This window comes from Callospermophilus lateralis, chromosome 3, assembly GCF_048772815.1.
Source record: "Callospermophilus lateralis isolate mCalLat2 chromosome 3, mCalLat2.hap1, whole genome shotgun sequence".
Taxonomy (NCBI): domain Eukaryota; kingdom Metazoa; phylum Chordata; class Mammalia; order Rodentia; family Sciuridae; genus Callospermophilus; species Callospermophilus lateralis.
The window spans coordinates 117,478,927-117,504,753 of record NC_135307.1 but is presented as its reverse complement, the minus strand read 5'-3'; the positions used below and the strand labels follow the sequence as shown (position 1 = coordinate 117,504,753).

Genomic DNA, 25,827 nt, shown 5'->3' with positions numbered 1-25,827 from the left:
TCTCTTGCCTGACTTTCTCTTGCTTTCCCTTTTGGGGAGCCTGAGGCAGAGAGCGGAGCCATCCAGAAGCTTGTTTAAAGGTAAAGTGTGTCTGTGTTTTATTTGATTTCCCTGGGAAATCATACGAGCGACCTTAAGTTCAGCTGCCCGCGCAGGTTGGGTGAAGCACTTCATCATATATTTTTTAAAAATTTTTATTAGTTATTGATGGACCTTTATTTATTTATTTATTTATTTTTATATGGTGCTAAGAATTAAACCCAGCACTTGCAAGGTAAGCGCTCTGTCACTGACCCACAGCCCTAGCCACATCTTCACCATATTTTGATGATGCCCTTCTTCACCATCTTGGCCAGAAAACACACTGAGTGCAGAGGTACACCCATAACAGAAATCAGTTCAACTCTGCTGGACGCCACTGTGCTGAGAGAGGACTTCTTTCACTTTATCCACAATGGTCTCCACCTCAGCCATAGCGCCCAGACCTGGGAGCAAAGTTCTGTGCTGTAATCAAGGGAGGGCCGGACAGCTAACAATGCTTGCAGCCCCCTGCCCAAAGTTCCCCATCACATCCCATCCAGACACAAAGGCCTAAAAAGGCCAGGCCCATCACTGCACCAACAAGACCCATCAAACCCCTCCTAAGACACCCCAGAATAGTCCCCAGGAATCATTCCACTAGTCATCCTTGACAGTGTGTATGCTAAATGCCAGCGACTCTAACAAGCACTTTTACTTATTTTTGTAGTACTAAAGATTGAACTCAGGAGTGCTCTACCACTGAGCTACATCCCCAGCCTGTTTTTATTTTGAGACAGAGTCTTGCTAAGTTGCTGAGGCTGGCCTCAAACTCGCGATCCTCTTGTCTCAGTCTCCCAAGTCCCTGGGATCATAGGCATGCACCACCAAGCCCGGCCTCTACTAAGCATTTGATATGTGTTATGTTATTTTACCCTAACAATTCTGAGAAGCAAGAATTAGGATTCTCATTTTCCAGACAAAAGAATTGAGCTCAGAGAATAGTTCTACCCGAGGTCACTACAGGCCAGAATATGACCCCCAAAGCTGAGCCCCTTCCACAGTCATGGGCTGTAAGCCTGATAAGATACCTACCTTGATCTCCACACACTAGCTTCTTGTCCACACAGGGGATCTCCACATAGCCAAAGGCCTTGAGTTGGTCCACCTGCTGTGCAGTAAGGGGGTGTTCCCACATGACGGTATTCATGGCAGGACAGAAGAGCAGGGGCTTGCTGCGGTCCCAGGCCCGGATGACACACGTCTGTGAAGAAGGGGGAGGTCCTGCTCCTCTGCCTACCACCCCTTCTTAGCCCTCCTAAACCATCCCCACTGTCCTCCAGGCTATAGTCAGCAGCCCAGTCGGAGGCTCAGGATGACTGGGTGCCACCTGTCTCATGTCCCTGGGGTTAGGGGACTCCTCAAACCTCGCCATCTTTCCTCAAGCTCTGGCACAGGCACTACTCACAGCAAGTGCTCAACCAATGCCTTCAATGGCTCAGCCACCTCCAGCAGACCTCCCTCCTGTGTGTAGTCTCCCCACATCTAAGCTTGACCCTTCTCCACACTGGCTTGTGCCTCTTAGGTAGAAGCAACCCTGGGGAGCAAGAGGCAGGTGTTGCAGTTCACCAGAAAGTTAGGGACCAGATTGCTCATAGGGAGACCTACCTAGCACCAACTCTACTTCTGAGCCAATTAAACCATGGCAATGAAAACATCCAACACATGACAAATACCTTCTCTCATACTTTATTTCAGGAACCCTCATCGTGACCCTAGGAGAAAAGCCCTGCCCCTTTCACAGATGGGCAAGCCATAGTTCCCTGCAGGGTGAACTGCTGCCCAAAGTCACACCTGGACAAACACAGCCTGTGTAACCTTTCACTGCACTGGGCAACCTTATTGTCTCCTGAAGCCAGGCCATCCCACTGAAGTACAGACCAGAGTAGCTGCGGAAGGGCCTAACAGCTCAGAGTCCTTAATGCCATAGGCTTTGAGTTCTGAGGTTGCATAAATCATATGTGTGTGTGTGTGTGTGTGTGTGTGTGTGTGTATAAAAACTACTTGTGAGAACCTGGACAGATTGTTTAATGCCAGGGCCTCAGCTTCCTCTGCAAAAGGGCCCCCTTACTGGGTGGCTGTGAAGACTGAGGGTGTGAATGCTTTCAAAATTCTTAGCATAGGGAATGGTACCAAGAACAAGCTTTCAGGGCGGTAGTTCCTGTTATTACTACAGGACAGGCTTATTAGGTTGGGGGCTGCCTCAGGGGGAAATAAGTTTCCCTGTGCTCTGACTACACCAGGCACCTCCTCTTGGCCAGGAGCTCCTTGGGGAGTCAGTGGCTGGAACACTCCTCCCCAGAAATGGAGTCCATCTGGGAAAAGAAGAGGATGTGCAGAGAACAATGCTATGCACAGCACAGGCTAGAGCCTGATCCCTTGGTGCCCCTGCCCTCTCCCAGCAAAGAGCCTCAGGATTTGTCTGCTTGCGTCATCCCAGACACTAGCATTCGTTTCCCATCAAGTCCTCTCAATGTGCAACGGGGTTATGAGTGGACAGTTTCAGTCACACTTCCTCTTGGCCCCATGCCACCTGATACTTCTGCAGAAGTCCTGAGCACACCTAGAAGAGCCCCTTGTGTGTATGTGGTATGGAGACGGGGGCTGGGCTAGGGTTTCTAAGCCATCATTAAAGGAAAGCACACAACCCACATACCAAGGATGCTGACAGTTCAATTTTTATAACATTTGATATTCTTTGAAACATTTGTGCCTTCAAGTGAATTCCTTTGAGGCAAATAGCCAGACTTGGGAACATATTCTACTGCCAATTCTGGAGGAGAGAACCCCAAAAATTTCAGGGAGTGGCAATGGCCTTGAAGAAAAAAAAAGGAAGTAGAGCTTTCAGGAGACAGAACTTTTAGAGAGGTCGGCCGAGACTGAACTCTGAGGTGGGTGTGCTACAGCACATCAGACGCCCCTGACCAGGCAGTGAGAATCTGAGAGTTTGGTGGGATGGTACAGACCACCCCACTCTGAGCTGCTTCAAGAAAAGCAACAGGGTATTTCTTTTGTTTTAGTGCCTGCTGGCCAGGTTCCAACACTATTGGGCATTCTTTCTATCTTTCTTATTTTAGTTGTGGATGGACACAATATCTTTGTTTATTTTTATGTGGTGCTGAGGATCAAACCCAGTGCCTTACACGAGTGAAGCAGGCACCCTACCACTGAGCTATAGCTCCAGTCCCTTTTTTTTTCCCTTTGTACCAGGAATTAAACCCAGGGGTGCTTAATCACTGAGCCACATCCCCAGCCCTTTTTGAGATAGGGTCTTGCTAAGTTGCTTAGGACCTCACTAAATTGCTGAGGCTGGCTTTGATCCTCCTGACTCAGCCTCCTGAGTTGCTGGGATTACAGGCCTGCGTCACTGCACCCACTCCTACTGGGCAATCTTGATAATGCTGCTCTCAGATCTCCTTCTTTGCACTTGCTCAGGGCCACACCATCCAGGCGTGTTCTGCTCAGCCTGTGCTCTTGGTCAAGAGATGCTTAAGTCACTAGTAGATTCCCCAGGAAGGCCTCAAGATCCCCCTGACAGTCAGCACGGTGGGGCTCACTGACAGGCTCACTAATTATCTCTTATCTGACCCCCACAAAACCCTAATCCAACTTTAGTATTCACCTTTTTCACCATGGTAAACTAAAAAACTCCCAGCGGTTGACATATGGAAAATTACTTCTGACCACATACATACAGTATTTTATTGAATGTCTACCACATTCTCATTAAAGCAAGGCAGTGACTCTGCTATCAAAGGACTAACTGGGGCCTGGTGTGGTAGTGCATGACCTTAATCCCAGCTACTTAAAGAGGCTGAGGCAGGAGGATCTCAAGCTCAAGGCCAGCTTGGGCAGTTCAGTGAGACTCTGCTTCAAAATAAAAATCAATTAAAAATAAAGGGTTAGGGACATAGCACAGTGGTAGAGTACCCCTGAATTCAATTTCCAGTACTGAATTTTTAAAAAATGGACTGACTAATGGTCACTTAAGACCATCATCACCCATCAGTCACTATACACGTGACTATGATAAAAACCCTCTTCTGCCAGGGCTTGTAATAATTCCAGTGACACAGAATCTGAGTCAGGAGAATCAAAAGTTCGAAGCCAGCCTCAAGAATTCAGTGAGATTCTTAGTAACTTAGAGACACTGCCTCAAAATTTAAAAAATAAATAAATAAATAAAAGAGGTTGTATATCAGTGGTAAAATGTTCCTAGGTTCAATCCCAAGTACAAAAAACAAAAAACTACTCTTCTTCCATAATGAAAGCCCTCTGTGTCCTTAGCACAGTCCCTAGGACATGGGAGGTGAAAGCTTAATATATGGGGGAAAGATAATAAGAAAGAGAGAGGAAGTAGAAAAATCACACCCAAATAGTTCCAGGATGATCATATAATCAAATCAGGAGACCAGCAGATCCTCTTTAAGAGTGACAGCTCCCTGGCTATCACAGAGGCCTAAGCCAATTCCTACTTTTGTATATCTGAACCTCTCCTCCACCGTTCATAGGCAATTATCTCTTGTTCTGACTTTTTCTTCTTTTCTCTCTAAACTTTCTCTAATACACAGGAAAACTGAATCTTAGCCTTGGGGCTAAAGAGCTACAAGAGATATGTTTCTATTGGAGATCTATGAGGAAGTAAGCACCCTTATCAGATTGCCCACATGTGCATATATCCAGATGGTGAGGCAGAGCTGAAGGGGGAGGGAATGGACAGCAGAAGGCAGCCATGATGGATGACAAAGAAAGCATGGGGCCAAGGCTGGGCATCTGACTGAGCACTGGGAGGTAGGCAAGAGGTGGACACACCAAGAGAGCATCAGCAAGTCCAATGGATCTGCAGGCCCAGGTCTGCTGCCCACTTGCTGGAGACTAGGGGGAAAGGGGCAGTGGAGCCAGGGGCACCACATTCTTCCTGAGCAAACCTGGGTCCCAAAGTAATAGGTCTTCTTGTACAAGGAAGTCTGCAGCTCAGAAAAGTGGGAGAGGGAGGGATGAGGATGCCAGGGAGTCACTCACAAGCAAATTGTCACAGATGCCACTGGCCACCTTCCCCAGGGTGTTGGCATCGAGAGGAGCCACTAGCATCAGGTCAGCCCACCTCCGTAGGTCAATGTGGAGAACTGGGTCAGAGCGGTGCTTCCACATCTGGCAGAGGGAGGAAACAGTGTCACTCTCTATGTGATAGGGGGAGGGGACCAAAGCAATCCAGGTACAAACCAGGAACCCAGGGAGACCACCTGACCTCCCTGCTCAAATCCACCACAGTTCCCTCTCACAGCTCGGCTGGCAAGCACTGGCCAAGCAGCCAGCAGCCTGACAGAAACCAGGCCTGAGGAAACAAACGCCCCTTGTCTCTCTCAGCTATTCCCTTTATGGTTTGGTTTTCAACAGAACTGACATCTGGCAGGGAACTCCTGGCCTGTCTGCTTGAGGCGGATGCTTGGATTGTCCAAGCCAGTGGAAGGGCTCTGGGGCGATGAGAAATGGAGGGGGCGGGGTTGGAAGAAAGAAGCCAGCCAAAAATGTTCAAGATTGAGAATGTTTAAAAATGCCTGGCAGGGCATCCCTGTGAGGCCCACCCTCCGTGTCTGGTGGGTCAGCTAGTGCCCGCCCCTCCACAGGAGGGCAGAGGCAGAGCCTGGAGGCCATGGGAAGTGAGGCACTTTCCACAGCCCTGACGCCAGGAGCCACGTGGACAAGGATGGTGGGAACAGAGCTCCTCTGTGGTTTCATCAGCCCAGATAAGTACAAGGACACTCAACCTCAGGCACTGGGCCAAAGCTGAGCTCTGCCTGGGAAGGGAGGGACTGTGGGCCTCCCGCAGGCCAGAAGCTAGACAGATGTTTTCCTCTTCGCCTTTGCCCAGATGGCCCTGACCGCTGACTTCAGCCCAGCCTGTCTGCTCTGGCCGCCAGGACCATAGGCTAAGGGAGGACAATTCTGTCCTTTTGGTAGAAATGCAACGGAACTCAGCCCTAGGGGCCCAGCACTAACCTCCCATTCATCAGAATCACTGTAGAGGGTGACAGGAATGTCCTGGGGGTTGTAGAAATGTTTGGCTCTTTCAGTTGTAACCACTGTGACTTCCAGCTGTCACCAAGAAAAAGTAGAGGAAAGGAGAGAAAAGGAGGGAGAAACTGTTACTAGAGCTACAGACTTGGAGGCCACACACGGGCCAGGCAGCCAGACATTTTCCTCACAGCCTGGCTGAAGAGAGGACTCCCCCAGAGCAGTGAGCCCCATGTTTGTACAGCTACTTCCGCTGTCACCCAAAGGTCAGGCCTGGCCAGGTGCAGCTGTTTCACTTCCCCATCTGAGGGGCCACTGAGGACTGAGTCACAAACTATCCAGTGCATATAAAGCGGCAACTCTTGCCACTTAGGCAGAGTGAGGCCAGGGGCTAAGACAGGGAACCCAAGGCAACTAGTGAGGCCACTGAAGGCAGGAGGGGTGCCAGAAACAGCTTACCAGCTCTGTGCCACATGGCAGTCCTGCCCTCTGCAGGCCAAGGCACAAGATCTGGGACTGGCAAGCTAAGTCTGCATCCACACACCAGTGAGAGCAGTTTCTTCTCTATTTCTAGGAACAGGACTCGTGGGCTCAGGTTGCAGTCAGGCTCCCGGGAAGCCAATCCTGTGTGCCCAACACTCATAGGGGAGAATGAGTTTCCCTTTACCTGACCCATTTACAAATCACTAATACAAACAAGGAAGGTGTTTAACCTGCTCAAAAGAACAAATGGCTGAGAGAAAAAGCACACATAGTGTGAAAGGCCCTAGATGGGCTGGCCATCATCTGTAAAAGAAGATGTCAGACTAACTAGTTGGCAAAGTAACAAAGGGCTGGAGGGGAAGGGTGTGGGAAACCACACTTTTAGGGGAAACCACTGAGTTAGGAGAGGATACTGAGTCCCAGAGGGAAAAGAACCAAAGGTGACATGGACAGAATCAATGACTAACCACGGCAATGGGCTAGGGCAACAATATCTGGAGCAGAGCCAGCCTGCAGACACTCTGTGTGTCCTGCACAGGTTATAAACATTTGTGAACTAATATGGAGATTGGAAGATTTCACACAGGAAATTCAATTTCCTGACTTCTTGTGCAAAAGCAAAAACTCTGATGCTGTTGGATCCACATTCCTACTTAATAAGGACTTGGTGGCATTGGTCAGGGTGCTCCTTTGGATGGGGCATGTCTGAAAGGAAAGTGAGGAACCAGGAGTCGGGTGAGCGAGAAATGAAAGACGGAGACCAGGCCGAGATACACACAAGAGTTTATTTATCAGAGCTGACAAATAAAGGCCATCTCTCAATAGACAGAGAGAGGCAAAACAGGCTTGGGGTTCGGGACTTTTATGGGGCCAGGTGGGTCCTAACGCAAGCGGTTAAAGGTGGGGTTGGTATGAGAGAGTGGTGAGCCTTTCTCAGATAGGCCCTTGAGTAGGAAAGCAAAATTTTTCTTAAAATGGTGGCTGTCACTTAAGATGGCCATCCAGATGCTAAGCAAGGACCTTACAATGCCCATGCCAATTCAGCCTAGTCACTACTCCTCCTACTATTCCCCTGAGGCCCACTTTCCTGTTGTTTTCTGTCTTTAGTACAGGGAGTGGGGGTAGCCATAGTCTACACAGCACCTGAGAGCAAAGCTGGGACCAGGGGCAGATATGTCACAGAGAAGAACTAAGGAACAATTGAAGGTCTGGGGCTCCTGGCTCTACTGACCTGTCCATTGCCTGACCACTTCCTCTAAGAATCTACCATCCCCAGGACTTGCTCCAAACCTCAGGGACTTTTTAGAGGTCCTTTAAACCAAACTGCCAGAATGCTGGAGGCTCCTCTAAGATAGCCCTCAAGAAACTTTGTCCAGTTCTGAGCAAAATGGCAAGTAAGCAGGGTTGCCTTGTCTCTCCATAGAATCCAGGCCTGGAGAAGCTACTGCACTTGCACAGGCAGAAAGAGCAGAGGGAGAGGGGACCATGCTGAGGGTCTTGACTTCTTCATGGGGAAGTGTGCGACATAAAAAGTTAACATAACCATGATTATGGTTAACATAACCATAACAATGTAAAACTCTCAAACCAGGAGAAGAAAATTCAATTTACACAAAAAAAGGAGAAGCAGCAGCAGACAGAAAGTAGAAAGCATTAAGTAAGATGGCAGAAGTAACAGGGTGCAATGGTGCATGCCTATAATCCTAATAACACAGGAGGTCAAGGCAGGAGCATCACAAGTTCAAGGCCAGCCTCAGCAACTTAGGAAGACCCTGTCTCAAAATAAAAAATTTTTAAAAGGGTAGGGATGTGACTCAGTGGGATGTGGAGCTCCCTGGATTTAATCCTCAGTACTGGAGAGAGAGAGAGAGAGAGAGAGAGAGAGAGAGAGAGAGAGAGAGAGAGAGAAAAGATGGCAAAAGTAGTAGTGTAATAGGAATTAGCGTAAATATATAATGAGTTGCACTCCTGATCAAAATTCAAATGCTCATCTTGAATGTTTTTTAATTCATCAATAGGTTGTCTAAAAAGACACATTTCAAACCAAAGATACATAAAGGTTAAACAGAAGAATAAACTTCCAGTTAAAACTCCCAAGAACAAAAAGGAGAAAAAAGTGACAGCCACTAGGACACGTCAATACATTTAAGACAGAAGTGGAAAGAAGTATTAGAGATGAAATGAGATCAGATGAGATGAGATTTAAAAACCAAATTCCGAGAACCTACAAGGCAGCTAAGAAAAAAGCCCATTTGAGACAAGGAGCCCAAGGAAATCTCAGGAATTGGAGGTGCTGAGTACCTGAGAAGGTGGGAGGGACAGACAGCTAAATGTAGATGGACTGCACCATCTGCTAAAGGACAGTGAAGCCCCCCAGCACCATCCCAAACTGCCAACATATCACCCTTCTCCATCCCAAGTGTTGTCAGATTTGGAACACTTGGCAGACAGACATCAAAGGAGAAATTCTGCAACAGAAGTATCTACAGGCTGCCAGAGAATTTTACTATATCCTAAGAATGCTGGGTCTACCAGGCAGGAGACTGGTGAGGTCTTTTCTGGAAAACCCAAATGATCCTGGGAACATAAGGGTATAGTGGGGAAGGAAACCTTCAGATACTAAATCTGTCAGAACATCTCATCCCAGTTGAGTACAGGGCAGTGGGGTCCCTAGCTATGACAATAGTTTCCAAAAATCTGCTTTTCCCACCCAAAAATGAAGAGCCAAGGAATATCAGACATTTGTGGAAAGACCTTTAGCAACAGAAATTAGATTAGCAGAAAACAGAAACTCAGAGACAATGCTGGGAGAAGAAAATTTAAAGGTTAGAGTTCACATTGAAGAAACAAGAACATAATGCTATTTTTAAGAAATGAATATTCAGGGAACAAAAAAAAAAAACTCCTGGATATTAAAATCAGAGTGAAATAAGAAACTCAATACAAGTTTAAAATAAATCTTCTGGAAAGTAGAACAAAAAGATAAAAAGATGGATAATGACAGATTAAAGATGTGAAAATCAGAAGAGACAATACAGGAAGCAAAAAATCTAATAATGAATCACAGAAGGAAAGACCTGAAAAACAGAGGTGAGAAAATCAAAAAAGAAGTAAAAATAAAGCCAGGTGTGGTGGCGCACATCTATAATCCTCACTATTCAGGAGGCTAAAGTAGGACACAAATTCAAGGCCACTCTAGGAAACATGGTGAAATCCCAATCCCCAAAAAAGAAATAAAATTAATTTCCAGAACTGAAAAACTCAAAGGTGGGAAGTACTTACTCTGCCTGCAGGAGTTCAAGCAGGTGTCCCTACTTACTACCAAACTCCCACGGAGTATCACAGCCCCACGTGTCTGTCAATGCAGGTGAGCCCACAAGGGCAACTCTGGTGGCTATGCCCCCCCTGCTGATATATACGCAGCTTGCAATCACCAAAAACTCAAAAAGTTTTCATCCATGCTGCTGCTAAGCCACCAGCCTCAGACTGTACATGAGCAGTTATCTTTCTGGTCCTAAAAGTAGTCCCTCACTCTTCCCTGGTAAATCCTCCCTTACTAGACTGGCCCGTAGTTTGTCAGTTTACTGGGAGATCCTGAGATCTCAATCCTGTTGCACCTCTAGGCATTCATGTAACCATCAGTAGCCCCCAGAGATACTAATCCAAATCAGCATCAAGGATAAGGACAAGGACAGAGATATTCCACAGGATCCACTGCCTTGGGGTGTGGGTTAGAGTTGGGGGTGAGAAAGAATCAAGAATGAACTCTAAGTAAGGTGTTTCATGAGTTTATAAACAGGCTGACAATATTCCCAGATGGTCCTGGAGGATGTCATAAAATTCCATCAAAGGTCTTATCTAAATCCAAAACTACTACCTCATATCCAAGATAAACTACAATCAATATGCCTTTCCTAGTAAGCACTACCTAGCCCCAGAGACACCCATTTCCAAAATGCTTTTTAAAGCATTCACAGCCTGTCTGTAGTAATCTGTAAAGCCCACCTCCTTCACCCTTTTTAAAAATATTTTTTAGGGGCTGGGGATATGGCTCAAGCGGTAGCGCGCTTGCCTGGCATGTGTGGGGCCCAGGTTCGATCCTCAGCACCACATACAAACAAAGATGTTGTGTCCACTGAAAACTAAAAAATAAATATTAAAAAAATTCTCTAAAAAATATTTTTTAGTTGTTAATGGACCTTTATTTTACTTATTTATAATGCAATGCTGAGAATTGAACCCAGTGCTTCACACATGCTAGGCAAGCGCTCTACCACTGAGCCCCAGCCCCAGCCCTTCCTTCACCTTTTTGATAAATGGACATTAGCCATCTCCAGTTTCTGGCTCCTCTGGTATTTCCTTCCAACACATTCTGAAGGCCACCAATCAACTCTCTGTGACCTCAGTACCCCAGACCAGAACTAGTCCAGGTTAGGAAATGAATCACCCAACCTGAGTTCAGGGATCTCCAACCACTGTTTGTCCTACTTTTAAACCTCAAAAGATGAAATGAAATGGGACATAAGGGATTCCTCCCATCCCCCACCGGTGTCACACCACTGGCCTCAAGCTCCAGACACTGTTCCATTATTCTTTTCCCCAATATTGATATGTAGAGTCATTTTGTTCTTCCTAAATTTCCCCATAAACTTCAGCTCACTCTGGGGCCTCTGTTCTGTGCTCTAACTTCATCTTTGGTCACATGTCCTCCTTTCTTTTTTATTTTTATTGGTTATTGATGGACCTTTATTCATTATATGTGGTGCTGAGAATCGAACCCAGTGCCTCACACATGCTAGGCAAGCGCTCTACCACTGAGCCACAACCCCAGCAGCAGCGTGTGTTCCTTTCTATTTAACTGCTTTCCATCTCCTTCGATAGGGGGCTTCCCAGGCAGCTGCTCACACACTGCCTCCTCTTTCTCATGGGAATGGCTGTCTTTCATGTCTGAGAGCTTCCCAACCATCCTGAACTATTGGCTACTTAAGAATGTCCCAAGCCACATATGATGGCAAACCCCCATAATCCTAGTGACTTCAGAGGCTAAGGCAGGAAGATCACAATTAGTAACTCACTGAGCCCGTGTCTCAAAATAAAAATAAAAATAAAAATGGCCGGGATGTAGCTCAGTGATAAAGCACCCCAGTTTCAACCCCCAATACCAAGAAAGAAAGAGAACATCCCCGGTTCATCTTCTCTACTCTGAATTTTAGAAAGTTGCTTCTTGAGGATCTAGTGCCCTCATTCTCCCCAACTCCCAAACTTCCTGCCAACTCTCAAAGGGTCTATACCTTAATGCCAGTCTTCAGAAATATTCCCAACTGGCATTCCCTTTGTTCAAGGGCTCTCTCCTGCCTCTTGGCTCTACCTTTCTTTCCTCTACTCAAGGTCTCAGAGCCTTCATATTGCACCCCCCCACCCAGGGTCTCCCACCCTGGGCAATAGTCCTACTTGATTTCTGCTAAGCTAAGCACTTTAGTTGACCTCTGCCTCTCAGCCTGTGTATCCTCCCACGCTTCAGTCACATTGTGAGGAAGCCTCCTAGGTCAGTGTCTTCACCTGAAGGGTACAGTGAAGAACATGTGATGGGCAGGTCCTTCCCCAAGCCCCTCTCTGGCCCCACTGAAGCAGCCACCTCTCCTGGCAGTGACCTGACCCCCAGTGCTGTAGGGCAGGCCCAGGCTCGTTTTTCTGGTTTTATAGGGATACCAACTTGATCTGAGTCACCAGCCCTGCAGGCTTTGTTCTTTCATCTTCATTCACTCAGCCAAAAGGTCTTGGGAGCCAAGGGCTGGGTGTGGGTCTGTATACATTTTTTTTAAAGCATGTGGTATTACCTTCTAAGTTACTAAATAATTAAGACTATTCACTCATTCACCCTGACCTTTTCCCAGCAAATGCCCAGGAGCCCTGCCTGGTAGGTCACAAACACCTCAAGGCCAGGAACTCTCTTGAGCTTTCTCTTACACCCTCACGGGACCTGACAGAAGCAGGGCTGGGCACCAGTACCACAAAAAAAAAAAAAAAAAAAAAAAACACATCTCTCTCTCTCTCTCTCTCTCACACACACACACACACACACACACACCAGTCTTCTGTATACTACAACATTCCTGAAAGGCAGCTCTTTGCTTGCTCTCCTGCAGAGAACCCTAAGAATAGTTTTTGTATCTTTCTTCTTTCTTTTTTCAGTACTGGGAATTGGACCCTAGTCCTCACATATGCTAAGTTGTGCTCTCTACCTCTGAGTTACATCCTCAGCCCTACCTCTAACATTTTTAGCTTGGACTTTTTTGTGTGATAAGACTGAGACCTGGCTAAGACCCTATTCCATAAAGCAGTCTGCATTTTTATTTTATTTTCATTTTTGGTAATGGGGATTGAAACCAGGGGTACTTAACCACTGAACCACATCCCTAGCCCTTTTTATTTTTTTTTTTCTTTAGTTGTAGATGGACACAATACCTTTATTTATTTATTCTGTGGTACTGAGGATTGAACCCAGTGCCTCATACATGCTAGGCAAGTGCTCTGCCACTGAGCTACAATGTCAGCCACCCCCCAACCAGCCCTTTTTTATATTTTATTTAGAGACAGGATCATGCTAAGTTGCTTAGGGCCTCACTAAATTGCCAAGGCTGGCCTTGAACTTGTAATCCTCCTGCCTCAGCCTCCCGAGCCACTGGGATTACAGGGGTGCACCTCCACACCTGGCACAGTCTGCATTTTGTCTAACATTTATAGAGATTCTTTCCTGAAACCAGTTGAAAGTCTGATTTGTTTTACCCTCCTAAAGAGACATCAAGAATCCCAATCTAGTCAGGCGCAGCGGCACACACCTGTAATCCCAGCAGTTCGAGAGGCTGAAGCAGGAGGATCGCAAGTTCAGAGCCAGCCTCAGCAACGGCGAGGTGCTAAGTAACTCAGTGAGACTGTCTCTAATAAAATATAAAATAGGGCTAGGGATGTGGGTCAATGGTTGAGTGTCCTGAGTTCATCCCAGGTATACCACCCCCCCGCCCCAAAAAAAGAGAGAATCCCAGTCAGAAGGATGGAGTTCCTAAATTGGAGTATGGAGTTCCTGCAGAGGCAGGGAAGGGAAATAGAAACAGAATTTGGGGGTGACACTTCAACTTCTACTTTTAGGACCCTAGTCTGGCCCAGGTAGTTTCTTGGGCAGATTATCAAAAGAAACAGTGCAGAAAGTACTCTGCAGCAAAAGGATGAGACAAATCTCATGGCCCATCCTTGTCTTCCACCCACTACAATCATTAGGCAGCAGCACCACCACCTCTTGGTTTGACAACCAAAAAGTGTCTCTGGACATTGTCCATTGTCCTGTGAGAGGCAAAACTGCCTCGGTGGAAAACCACTACTCTACAGCACTATCCAACAGAACTCTCTGCAGTGACAGAAATGGTCCTGTCTAAGCTGTCTAGCATAATAGCCACCAGTCACACGTGGCCATTGAGCATTTGAGGGTGGCTGATGTGACCAAAGAACTGAATTTCTGGTTTTATTTAATTTTAATTACCTTAAAGTTGAATGGGTTAGCAGCTATCATACTGGTTGGTGAAATTCTAGTATATGCAAAGTAGAAAAGCCCCAGCTGGAACCTATAGCTGAGTGACCACAGAAGAGCTGAAGTTTGTAGTGGAGAATATGATGATGGCTCCACAGGAAAGCAAAGAAGATTCTAAGAGGATCTATCAGTCAGGGACTCAAACTGTGACAAGGCAAGGCACAGGGCATTGGTGGCTCAGGTCTCTGGGCTGGCATGTACAGCAGAGGACCCTGACATTGGGCCCATCAGTATTGACAGTGACATGCTCCTGATGTGTGCCCAGGACCTAGTGGGGCATGGTGGTGGCACGCCTATTATCCCAGCTTCTCTGAAGGCTGAGGCAGGAGGATATGCTCAAGGTTAACCTAAGCAGCTTAGCAAGACCTCTTCTCAAAATAAAATAAAAAGGGCTGGGGGTGTAGCTCAATGGTAGAGCCCTTGCCTAGCATGCATGAGGCCCTGAGTTCCATCCTCAGTTCTGAAAGAAAAAAAAAAAAAAAAAGATACCACTGACTCTAACCTGAGCATGGAGGTGTCAGGTATACTTGAAGTAAAAGGACTCTTGGTACCCAGTGCAGTCAGCACATGGGACAGGAGCTGTGGAGGTGGCTTCATTAACAAATGCCTAAGTATCTCGATGTCTCATAATGATGCCTCAACTCAGCAAACATCTACTATACACCATGGGGCCAGAGCTGGCAAGACAGGAGCTGTGCCCTCAGTAAGGGCTCAGTCTAATTCAGAGGTGGGGCACATAGAACCCTGACTCCTAACTATAAAGCAGGTCAGACCAAGGCAAAAGTCCATAATTCCTAGGGGTTCTCAACCTGGCAGCTTTGGTAGGCTTAAGCAACGAATGTCCAAGTTCCAAGTCTGACCTCAAATTTACTTGCTGACAGAAGTCAGGACACGTGGCTTCAAGCCCAGTTTTGCCAACTTACTTGCTGAAAGATCTCAGGCGAGTGAGTCTCTTTTCCTCTCTGACCACATGGTTTCTATGTGTTGATCCAGCACACTGGGAAACCTGGGTCCTTTTGTAATCCATTGGCTTTTCCCACTTTTCACACATGTGAGTTTCTGCCTGCAGAAAACAGGCATTCTCTCACCTGCTTCCTGGGGGAGTTGGTATTCTAGTCATATCAGCATCTCATGCTGTGCCATTCCCTAACTCAAGAAAATTCCCAAGAACAAAACCAAAAAGGCAGGCTATAGAGGCTCTCCATGGGGATATTGTTCTAGGGCATCATGGAAGGACACTGGGGTGCAGGACCCTCTGTCTGAAGCCCAGGGCTGGCTGCCTCTGAGCTCACTCCCTACAGGTGCAGGGGAGAGGTCTGCAGGGCAGGGAGAAAGGGACCATTCAAGCCAACAGAGGCACAAATACAGGCCTCAGAGTTTCCACAGCAAGACTACAGAGCAGGCAGGTGGCCTCTTCCTGGAAAGAAAGGAAAACCTCAAACCAGGCCTGGCTTCCCCTGCTCTCCTTCCTCAGTGACCACTTTAAAAAAAAAAAAAGGAAAAAGTTACAGCGAATGTTCCATAATCCCTGACCAAAAGTCCACTGACATAAAAAAAAAAAAAGAAAACAAATACATAATTTAGGAAATGAAAATTGAAAAAATGATGCAAAATGAAGAATAAGCCTATTTCTGCAAGGGAAACAACCTCCAGAGGAAAAAACCGCAGGCAAAAACTCACATGTGTGAACACACAGAGGAACCACACTATGCTCCAGAGGTCAGCAAAATTTCTATAAAGGGCCAGATAATGTTTTGGGCTTTGTCCCATTTACTCAACTCTGGAGGAGCGCAAGTACAGCCATGGGCAATACGTAAGTGAATGGGTGTGGCTGTGTGCCAATGAAACATTATGGACTCTAAAAGGTGAATTCCTTGCTTTTTCTTTTTGGTACTAGAGATTGAATCCAGAGGCGTTTTACCACTGAGCTATATCCTCAGTCTTTTTTATGTATTTATTTTGAGACAGGGTCTCACTAAGTTAGCCAAGGTTGGCCTTGAATTTGCAATCCTCCTGCCCTGGCCTCCCACACACATGTGATTACAGGAGTATGCCACCACACCCAGCTCATTTTAAAAATAAATATTTTTAGCTGTAGATGGACACAATGCCTTTATTTTATTTATTATTTTTATGTGGTGCTAAGGATCAAATCCAGTGCCTCACACATACTAGGCAAGTGCTCTACTTCTGAGCTACTGCCTCAACCCCCAGCTCATTTTTTTAAACTTCTTTTAACCACTTAAGAATGTAGAAATTGGGGTTGATGATGTAGCTCAGTGGCAGAATGCTTGTCTCACATACACAAGACCTTGGGTTTGATCCCCAGCACTACAAAAAAAAAAAAAAAAAAAAAAAGCGAAAATCATTCTTAGGCACAAGTTGTACAAAAAGAGGCAATGGGCTGGATCTGGCCTGTAGGTGAAGTGTGCCATCTCCTACTCTCTGCTTATTTCACTTCTATCCCAAGAATAGTCCCACGTCAGTATGAGAGGTACACCTCATTTTTCTGTACTGCTGCAAACTAACTCATTGAGAGGCTATGCCATAAATGCACCATAGCTTGCTTGTATTTTTTTCTTTTTTTTTTTTTTTTAAGTTCTGGGGATTAAACTCAGGGGCACTCTACCATTGAGCTATATCCCCAGTCCTTTTTATTTTAACACAGAGTCTTGCTAAATAGCCAAGGCTGGCCTCAAACTTGCAATCCTTCTGCCTCATTATGGGATCACAGGCACACACTGTCTTGCTCAGTTATACCACAGCTTTCTATAGTTCAACATTTTGTTTTGAAATGATATACAATGCTATAATGAACATTCTTATACATATGGTCAACTTTTATAAATATACTCTAAATAGTTTAAAGAGCTAAGAACACTTAAAATTTCTATATTGCCAAATGTTCTTCCAGAAAAGCAGAATTTATTTTGTACTGCATATGAGCCAGACCCTCTTTCCTTCATCCTTGGCAATTCTACATGTCCTGATGGACATTCTAGAAACTTATCCTTCTCTAAAGACCCATGTACTTCCTTAGTGGAAAGTTTCTCACATTTAGAATCCTCTTCTACCTCTCAGCCACTAATACCTGCCCTGAGAAGCTACTTTGGTGTCTGTCTTTTTCTAAGTTTGAAGGGTGCAAGCCAGGCTGCCAGCCAAAGGGCAGAGAGTGATTTGAACTAACAGCCCAGATGTAATTGCTGCCCAATTACATGATGATTAAAAAATCCAAACCCCCTGGAGCTCCTGGACTCCAACCTCAGGCTACCTATAGGTCCTAGTCCCTTTTGCCTTCACATCTAGAATCTTCTAGTATCCACCTGACAGAAGCTCTGGAGATGGACATCTGAGTACCTGTCTCCCCTTAACTGCATGGATAAAAGAAAATTTAAGCCAAAAAGAACTGACTTTCCCAGAGTTCCAGCATCAGATATCCTCTCTGCTCAGCTGCTTCTCTCAGCATAGGGTTGTCCCCTACCAGTTCCCCCCTCCCACATATAGGCTTGAGGACTTTAGGGTATCTTCTCTCCCCGGCTGCTGGTATGAGATTATGACTAAAACCACCCCTTGCCATAGGCCACCACAGTCTCCCTGATCTGGCTCTGGAGTGGCAGCACAATGACCTTTATATCAGTGGCTCTCCGGGAGACCTGCACATACTGATGGATCAGATGTAGTTATGAGCCAGGTCTGCACAATTGCCCAGCTCCCAGCAGCCTACAGCCCAGCTGTTCAATGGCTAGTCAATCCCGGTGACCTGAAGGGAGCTCAGTAAAGCCTTGTGCACATGAACTCACAATTCAGCAGGCAAAGAGTTGAAAGTGACTGCTCCAAGGGACAAAGCCTGCTGGGGGGCAGGGCAGAAGAGAGAAATGGGGAGCTCAGGACCACTAGGAAGGGTAGTAGTGTCTAACATCTGGGGCCAACTCTAGGTAAACATGGGATGTCTCACAGGAACATAATTAGCAAAGCTAGGCATGATGAGCTGTTTACCTGAAGAGGGATGAGGACCCTCACTTTGTCAGGGAAACTGTGGTTCCATGGCTTTTTCCATATGGCTTTCTCACAAACCCCAATAACTCACACTATGCTGCTGGCCCAAGGATAGGACACGGGGGAAAGTGGGGGTGGTAGACAGGAAACACACACACTGTTAAGTGCTTCTGCATGCCAAGCACTGAGCCTAGTTGTTTGCACAAGATGACAAACTGTCATCTCTGTCATCTGTGTCCCCAGCCAACACCTCATGGTGCCTGACAAGCACATGGGGGATAAGTAGCAATAATTATCCCTATTTTAAAATGAGAAGGGCAGGTTCCAAAGTAAAGAGGCTTCCCTCCCAGCTCAGTGCCCTCTGGCTGCCTCGATCCAGTTTCAACCCCAGCCAGAGAGGGAGGGCCAAGTCCTGTTCCAGACATGGCCTGTCCTCCTAGGAGACCCAAGCTAAAATGCCTGGGGTAGGCTGGACAGGTTCCCTGCTCCAGGCAACCCTTTCCTCACACCCCCCATAAATGCTGGCTGCGTGGGATGGGAGGAAGTGGCGGGGTTGCCATTTCCCCTAGCTCTGAGGCTGCCCATCTGTTTCCTGGGATAGGACTCCCTGCCCCCATCCACCCTGTCCCGGAAACTCACTTGCTTTGGGTCTCTGAGAAAAGGAACTACATGGCTCCCTCCTTTCCCAGGGGGTGGAGACAGAGGCTCTAGCTGCTGCAACCCCTTCCAGGTCTCCCACCCTCAAGGCTCTAGGTGTCTACCTCCTACCAATGATTCTGGGCACACAAGAGGGTAGCCAGTCCCTGACAGCACTGCCCCCAAACCACAGCACCCAGTCTCAAAGCAGCCGTGAATTTCTCCTCCCTCCCTCCTCTGGTCTGGCTGGCAGTTTCACTGCTTATCCCAGCCTGGAAGGTGGGGTGAGGGGGTGACTTTCTGGGTAGAAGTTTGTGGAACATTAAAAAAAAAAGTGAAACAAGCTTTCCCAGACCCCATGGCTGTCCTCACAGTCATCTCTGGGTGAGCACCGCGCCCTGCTGGACATGTCAGATATAGCTGCCTGGGCCACCTTACATTAGGGACTAAGCAGATAAACAAGGAAAAGGCACAGCCTGGGCCTCATCAGTGACATAACAATGCTCCCAAAACTATGGCATTTGTCCACATCAAATGGTTCCACATCAAATCAAACCACAGGGCTGTGGGGTTGTCGTCTATTGGATTTCACATTATTTAAGGCTTTGAACTTTTGCCCAAAATATGAAACTGACCAAAATTGAAGTGGCCTAGCCAAGAATGGGGGCTAGAGTTTCCAACCTCAAAACAACGTGGGCATCTGCAAACACCTGAGGCAGCAAAGTTTGAAACCAGAGCTGTGGGCAATGAGGAGCCTTTGAGATTTCAGTGCATTTGACAGGACAACCATGGTGTCTAACAAATAAATAGAACCCCGGTGCTCAGAACCAAGTGAAAATGGGGCAGAGGAGCCCAAGGCACAAGTGGGGGCTGAGAACCTGCTGTATTTACTCAGCCAGCCTCCTCCCCACAGGATCTCACGGGCTCTCAGGGTCAGTGTATAAGAACTTAAACCCCCATCCACAGCATCCTTTCCCCAGCTCCCTTCATATCCTGTCCATACTATCTAATCTAATCTAGCTCCTGCTTACACGGCCCACACACCAACACACCCAGAAGAGCTCCACAAATACCATGATTAAGAAAAAGAAAATCCTGCCAGGCATGGTGACACATGCTTACAATCCCAGCGAAGCAGGAAGATCACAAGTTCAAGGCCAGTCTTAGCAATTTAGAAAGGTCTTCAGAAATTTAGTGGGACCCTATTCCAAAATAAATAAATAAATAGATAGATAGGACTGGGGAGGGGGTTGGGGCTGTAGCTCAGTGGCAAAGCGCTTGCCTAGCATGGTTTGATCCTCAGCACCACATAAAAATAAACAAATAAAATAAAGGCATTCTGTCCATCTACAACTACAAAAACAAAAATTAAAAAAAAAAAAAAAAGGACTGCAGATGTAGCTCAGTGGTAAAGCACCCTGAGTTCAATTCCCAGTACAAGAAAATCCCACACACTGAAGAGAAATAGGCTGGTATCATTATACAATAGTTACTATCATTACATGATAGTATAGTAATGATGACTGTCTAATGTTAGAGGCCACTACACTTGTCTAAAGAGGATACTCACCCCAGGAATGTCCAAAAGCTTTGACACCAGAAAAGGCAACTTCAGAGCAGCAACACTTCCAGTGACACCCACAAGAACATGGAATTTTCTCTCCACCAAGGATGCAGCACCTGGACATGATTCCATGTGGGGTCTAATGGCTTAAAATTCTGGGAGCCTGCAAAGCCTGGACTTCATAAAGCTCTGTCAGGTCTTAGCATCTAGAGCAGAACAAATGATTACCTTTTCACTCACACATTCAACCAAAATATATACAGAGAATATCATGTTAGACCCTACACCAGATGCCAGCGAGCCTCAGAAGATCAACAGTCCCAGCTTCTGTTAACACAGTGTGATTAGAAAGTCAGACCCCGCTCCCCACACAGGCCTGTTACAATGTAATGTGGCAAATGCTATGAAGAAGGGTCATACCAGGTATGGTGACTATCTCATTGAAAAGACATTCAGGTTGAATCCTGAAGGAGGAACATTTTTTTCCAGAAACAGGAGGAAATGACTTCAAAAGATGGAAATCTTATAAAGGTGAAAAGACCTGAAAGGAGGTGGTAAGTTGGGAGAACAGAAAGTAGCTCAGTAGTGAGGTTGAAGTGTGATGTAGGTATTAGGATAAGGCTGCAAAATCAGGTTGAGGTCAGAATGTCAAGGGCAGTGAGACCCTGGAGTTTTTATTTGAGAAAGATGGTGCTGGTACTGGTGCTCCCAAGAGTGTAGAGGAGGCTGGGGGTGAAAAGATGGAGAGTAAAAGGAACTACTGCAGCAGACCAGGCTGACTGGTCCAAGGGAATGGTAGTAAGAGATGGAGTCCAAAGATGCTTGTGAGGCAGAACCCTAGGCAACCAGGGGGACTGGGTACTCCCAGCAGTTGAGAGATTTTGGCCTCTATGGCTCTGTAGATCAGCCTGAGCATCAACCTACCAAGGAGAAGCAGATGTAGGCCACGCCATGGGACCAGCTAGCTGATTTCCTCCTTTGACTCTCAGATGTAAGTGCTCCTGAATTTGGGGGCAGGCGAGGGAGGTGTCAGGTTTCGGGCCTTGACCTTGGATCCTCCTGTCTTGGACTCCTAAATAGCTGGGATTAAAAGGGTGGGCTATCACACACAGCTGAGTGTTCATAAGAGAACTGAGGGACATACCAAAACCTGTATTCTGGCAAGTTGGGCCAGCAAACCACACTCCATCAGCAACAATCATTGAGGACTGAACTCTGGGCAAAGGACCTCTAGAAAATACAGCTGCTACTATCAGGGAATCTATAAGTAAGGTTAAGAAGACAGGGATCACACCCAGAATTACTTGAAAGAGTCCTTCTCTACCATGTACCTTTTTGGTCATCACTGACTCAATTTGTATAAGTTTTTTGCCTCTACCTCCAACAGCAAGTTCCCTGCAGTGTGATCATGTTTAACCATCCAGTGTTTTAGTCAGCTTTTTTCATTGCTGTGACCAAAAGACTTGACAAGAACAACTTCAGAGGAGGAAAAATTTATTTGGGGCTCATGGTTTCAGAGATCTCAGTTCACAGATGGACAAATCCAATCCTCAGGGCCTGAGGGGAGACAGAATATCATGGTGCAAATGTGTGGTGGAGAAAAGCAGCTTGGAACAGGGCACCAGGAAGCATGAAGAGCTCCCCTCACCACAGACAAAATATAACCTGCAAGGGCACGCCCCCATAGACCTAGCTTCTCCAGTCATGCCCTACCTGCCTACAGTTACCACCCAGCTAATCCCTATCAGAGGATTAATGAACTTATTAGGTCAAGGCTCCCATAACCTGATTTCACCTCTAAGCTTTCTCACATTGTCTCACACATGAATTTTGGGGGGACACTTCATATCTAAACCATAACACCCAGTCACTAGCCTACTACCAGGCAGTCCTGAATATCTGCTGAATGATTGATAAATTGCATGCTGGGGCTGGAGAAGTAGCACACTGGCAGATCAGTTGCCTAGCATGCTGGGAATGCTGGGTTCAATTCCCAGTATAGTGGGGAGGAGGCTGTACCCTCTAGACACTGTGGCCTGTGAATCAGAAGCCCTGGATCCTGCTCATAGTTATACTTCTGACTTGATATGCAACCTAAGTCTCCTTCATGTGCCAAATGCGGTTAGGATGGGTTTCTCTCTCAAGCTTCCTCCAGTAGAAGCCCGAGTCAATACATAAAAGACAGTGGTAAAGGCTCTTTGTACAAGGGAGAAGGTCTTAAGAAGATGCTCGAAAAGGGCAGAATCAGCAGCATGAGGGAAACCCAACAGACCCAGAGGAAGAACTGGTGAACAGCTGTGTTTCTACTGGCTACCTTCATGGTTCCATGGGGTCCTCTCTGCCCAATATTTGCCTTTAACTCTTAGTATATATCCATGTGAGCAGATGATTTTTGGCTCCAGTATCCCACTTCTACATGGAAGGGTCTCCAAGGATTCAGATCCTTCTCAGTAGGGGTTAAGCATAGGCTGGTTTCCTAGAGCAAGACCCCCCAGGGTTCCATTTGCCAGCAATTTCAATTTCTATTTCAGGCCTAGCCAGGGCTATGCTGGCTCAGAGTTGAAGAATTGAGTTCATCTGGGAACTAAAAAGCCCTATAAGCAACTAGCAAGGTCCACAGGGTCTCTAAGCCAGTTTCTTGTCAGAGTACATTGGTGGGTAACAGAAGCACATTCTTGGTTCTTTGGGGAAACCTACCTGCCAGATCTCAAACCCCGACCCTGTTCCACCCTAGCCTATCCTATTAGGACAGGGAGATTCCTGCAAAACCAGAAGTTCAATTACATCTCTGCAGCCCCTGAACCTCCTTTATAAACAAACTGAAAAATTCCTACGAAACAGGCTACAGTAACCAATCAATTGAAGATGGGCACAGTAGCACACATCTAACTCAGGAGGCTGAGACAGAAGGATCACAGTTTCAGACCAGCTTCAGCAACTTAGTGAGGCCCTGTCTCAAAATAAAAAAAAAATATATAAAATAAAAAAAGGGGCTGGGGATATAGCTCAATGGTAAAGTACCCCTGGGTAACAATCCTCAGTATGGGGCAGGGGCCAGTTGGCAAACAGGTGGGTTATAGTGCTAAAGGCCATGATTACTGGGCCTCAAGGTCCCAGGGCACCAGCCATGCAGGTAACCCACATCCAGAAAAATGGGAGCTTCTATTCCTCCTATCCCCCACCTGCCCCACTTTCTTTTTTTGGCTCTGGGGATTAAAGCTAGGTATGTTTCTACTGCTGAACTACATCCCCAGCCCTTTTAAAAAATCTGAGACAGGGTCTTGCTAATTGCTAAATTGAGGCTGGTCTCAAACCTGCAATCCTCCAGCCACAGCCTCCTGAATTGTTGGGATTATAGGCATGCACCACTGTACCTGGCTTTTCTCTTTTAGAAAGATTATCAGAAAGAGCAAGGAGCCTCAGCATGCAATGGCTAAGTTTTCCTCTCTGAGCAGTTTAAATAAAGGGCAAAATGGAAAGATTTCAGAGATATTTGCCAGTAACACCATGGTCAAGAGTAGAACCAGAATAGAACTAGGGCTAAAAAAGGAAGCAAGGTAAGCAAGACCAGACAGGGAATAAGCTGAGCCCAATTCAGGAAAGATGAGGGACTGGAACCTAAGACAAAACAGGCCCAAAGGAAGATGGATAAGCAGGGCTCCTGAAAGGGCTGGGGATGCAGCTCAGTAGTAAAGGCATGTGTAAAGCCCTAAGTTCATTCTTGGCATATTAAAAACAAAAACCCGAATCCTTTAGCCTGCCATCAAAGCCCCTCACTATTGACCTAGGCTGACCTTCTACCAATCAATACACTCTATCATCTACCCCAGCAACAACGAATAACTTGTAGCTTCTCAAAGTGTCACTCTGCACCAAAACCCAAAGAAAAATTAAAACACTTCTCTAAGCCTAGGTAAGACAAGGAACTCTGCTGGAAACACTCAAAGCCTTGGTATTTCTAATAGAGTACTTTTCTCTCAAACGAGAGATAGGCATGCTTGACTCTGCTGATCCTGAAATTTCCTGTGGGCACCTGTCCAGGAAGCCACATGTTGGAGAGAGAAAGATCCCACACACACTCCAGCTATTAGATTGTAGTGACTGACTACCTCCAAGCCCCTAAGGCAGATGTAGAAAAGCCCTGCTCCAGGACACCCACCATTGGCCTAACTTGGGAAGCTCTCCTCTTATTGTCTAACAGTTTCCAAATATTTCAAAGGACAGCAGGCAGTTCTCTTCTGACAAAATTCGCCCTCGCTCAATTTTACATGCTATTCAGTATTTTCAGGAGGTTCCTACAGATAAATCCAACACTCTAGAGCTTTCATTTTTCGATTTCACTACCTTTTAAAATACTGTCCGACTGGGCGCGGTGGTGCCTGTAATCCCAGTGATGCTCCTGACAGGAGCTCAAAAGTTCGAGGCCCCTCTCAGCAATTTAGTTCTGTCAAAGCGCTCCTAGGTTCAATTCCAAATACCAATTTTTTTTTTTTTTTTTTTTTTTTAGTTAATTAAAATACGGTTTGCCCTTTGGAAAGCCCTTGCTCCTTTCCTAAAGCTGACTCACATGGCTTTTGTTTTTTTAAAAGTGAGCGTTAAATGTGAGAAATTATAAAGCCTCCTTCTACTGAATTAAACAGCGCAGAACAAAAAATCTCAAGAGTAACTCAAGTCAAAATGAGCGGACACACGTGTGGATACATATCCCCCACTCTGGGTTCAGGGGTCCCTATTGCTTCTGCGGGCCCCCACGAGTACCGGTAGGTGAGGTCTCACAGGCTGTACGGGCTGTCTATACGTCCACACGCGGAAATATCCCCCCACCGATCCACCCCCACGTACACACAGCCGCAAGCACAGTTGCTCCCGCCTCCCCATCAAGCACGCCAAGACCCAGCTTCCCAGCCCCTTTGACTGCTCACCCGCGCCAGACACCGGGCGCGTCTCGTAGGCAGTCACCAAATACCGCGATATCTTGGCTGCCCTTCCCACAGATCCTGAACGGTACGCAGCCTCACGAGAGCGCACAGAGATTGCGCAACCTTCTGGGAGTTGTAGTCTACGCTAAAAATTGTAGTCCACTCCTCTGCCTTCTGGGAGTTGTAGTCCACTGAGGGAATAGGACACTCACAGATTCCAAGCTCTTCACTTGCCTAATTGTAGGACTTCCTCACCTTTATCCTACATTCACACACACAATTCAAAACTTAGGCACTTAATATTGAATAGTACCACACCCCTACTGTTTAAGGTGCAAAGGATACAGAGATGAATAAGATGTGGCTCTGCTCTTGAGACAAACAGGAAAACAATTACAGGATAAGGTTCTCCATGAGGAAACTGAGGGACCTAAGCAACATTCCAGGTAGGAAAGCCCTCTCTACGAAGGAGTCAGTCACCTGAGATGAATCTGGAAGGATGACCAGGATAGGTGACCAGAAAGGCATTCCAAGAGGAGGGCAAAGGGAAAACA

The 25,827-nt window shown here is 46.5% G+C and overlaps 1 protein-coding gene across 4 annotated transcripts; it reads right to left on the bottom strand.

The window, feature by feature from the left end:
* Positions 1–213: 213 nt before the first annotated feature.
* On the bottom strand, positions 214–25,327 carry Ppcdc (phosphopantothenoylcysteine decarboxylase). Of its 4 annotated transcripts, none has more exons than XM_076851109.2 (6): positions 25,277–25,315; positions 20,361–20,560; positions 6,079–6,174; positions 5,101–5,229; positions 1,114–1,282; positions 214–485 (listed from the first exon to the last, which is right to left on the bottom strand). In XM_076851109.2, exons 2-6 carry the CDS (start codon positions 20,484–20,486, stop codon positions 400–402), a joined length of 606 nt encoding a protein of 201 aa, XP_076707224.1. In that variant the 5' UTR covers positions 20,487–20,560; positions 25,277–25,315; the 3' UTR covers positions 214–399. The 4 variants fall into 4 exon arrangements, with proteins under 4 accessions (XP_076707224.1, XP_076965290.1, XP_076707225.1 ...); XM_077109175.1 differs by lacking the exon at positions 25,277–25,315 and adding an exon at positions 21,279–21,483; XM_076851110.2 differs by lacking the exon at positions 20,361–20,560 and having other exon boundaries at positions 25,277–25,327.
* Between the last annotated feature and the right edge of the window lie 500 nt (positions 25,328–25,827).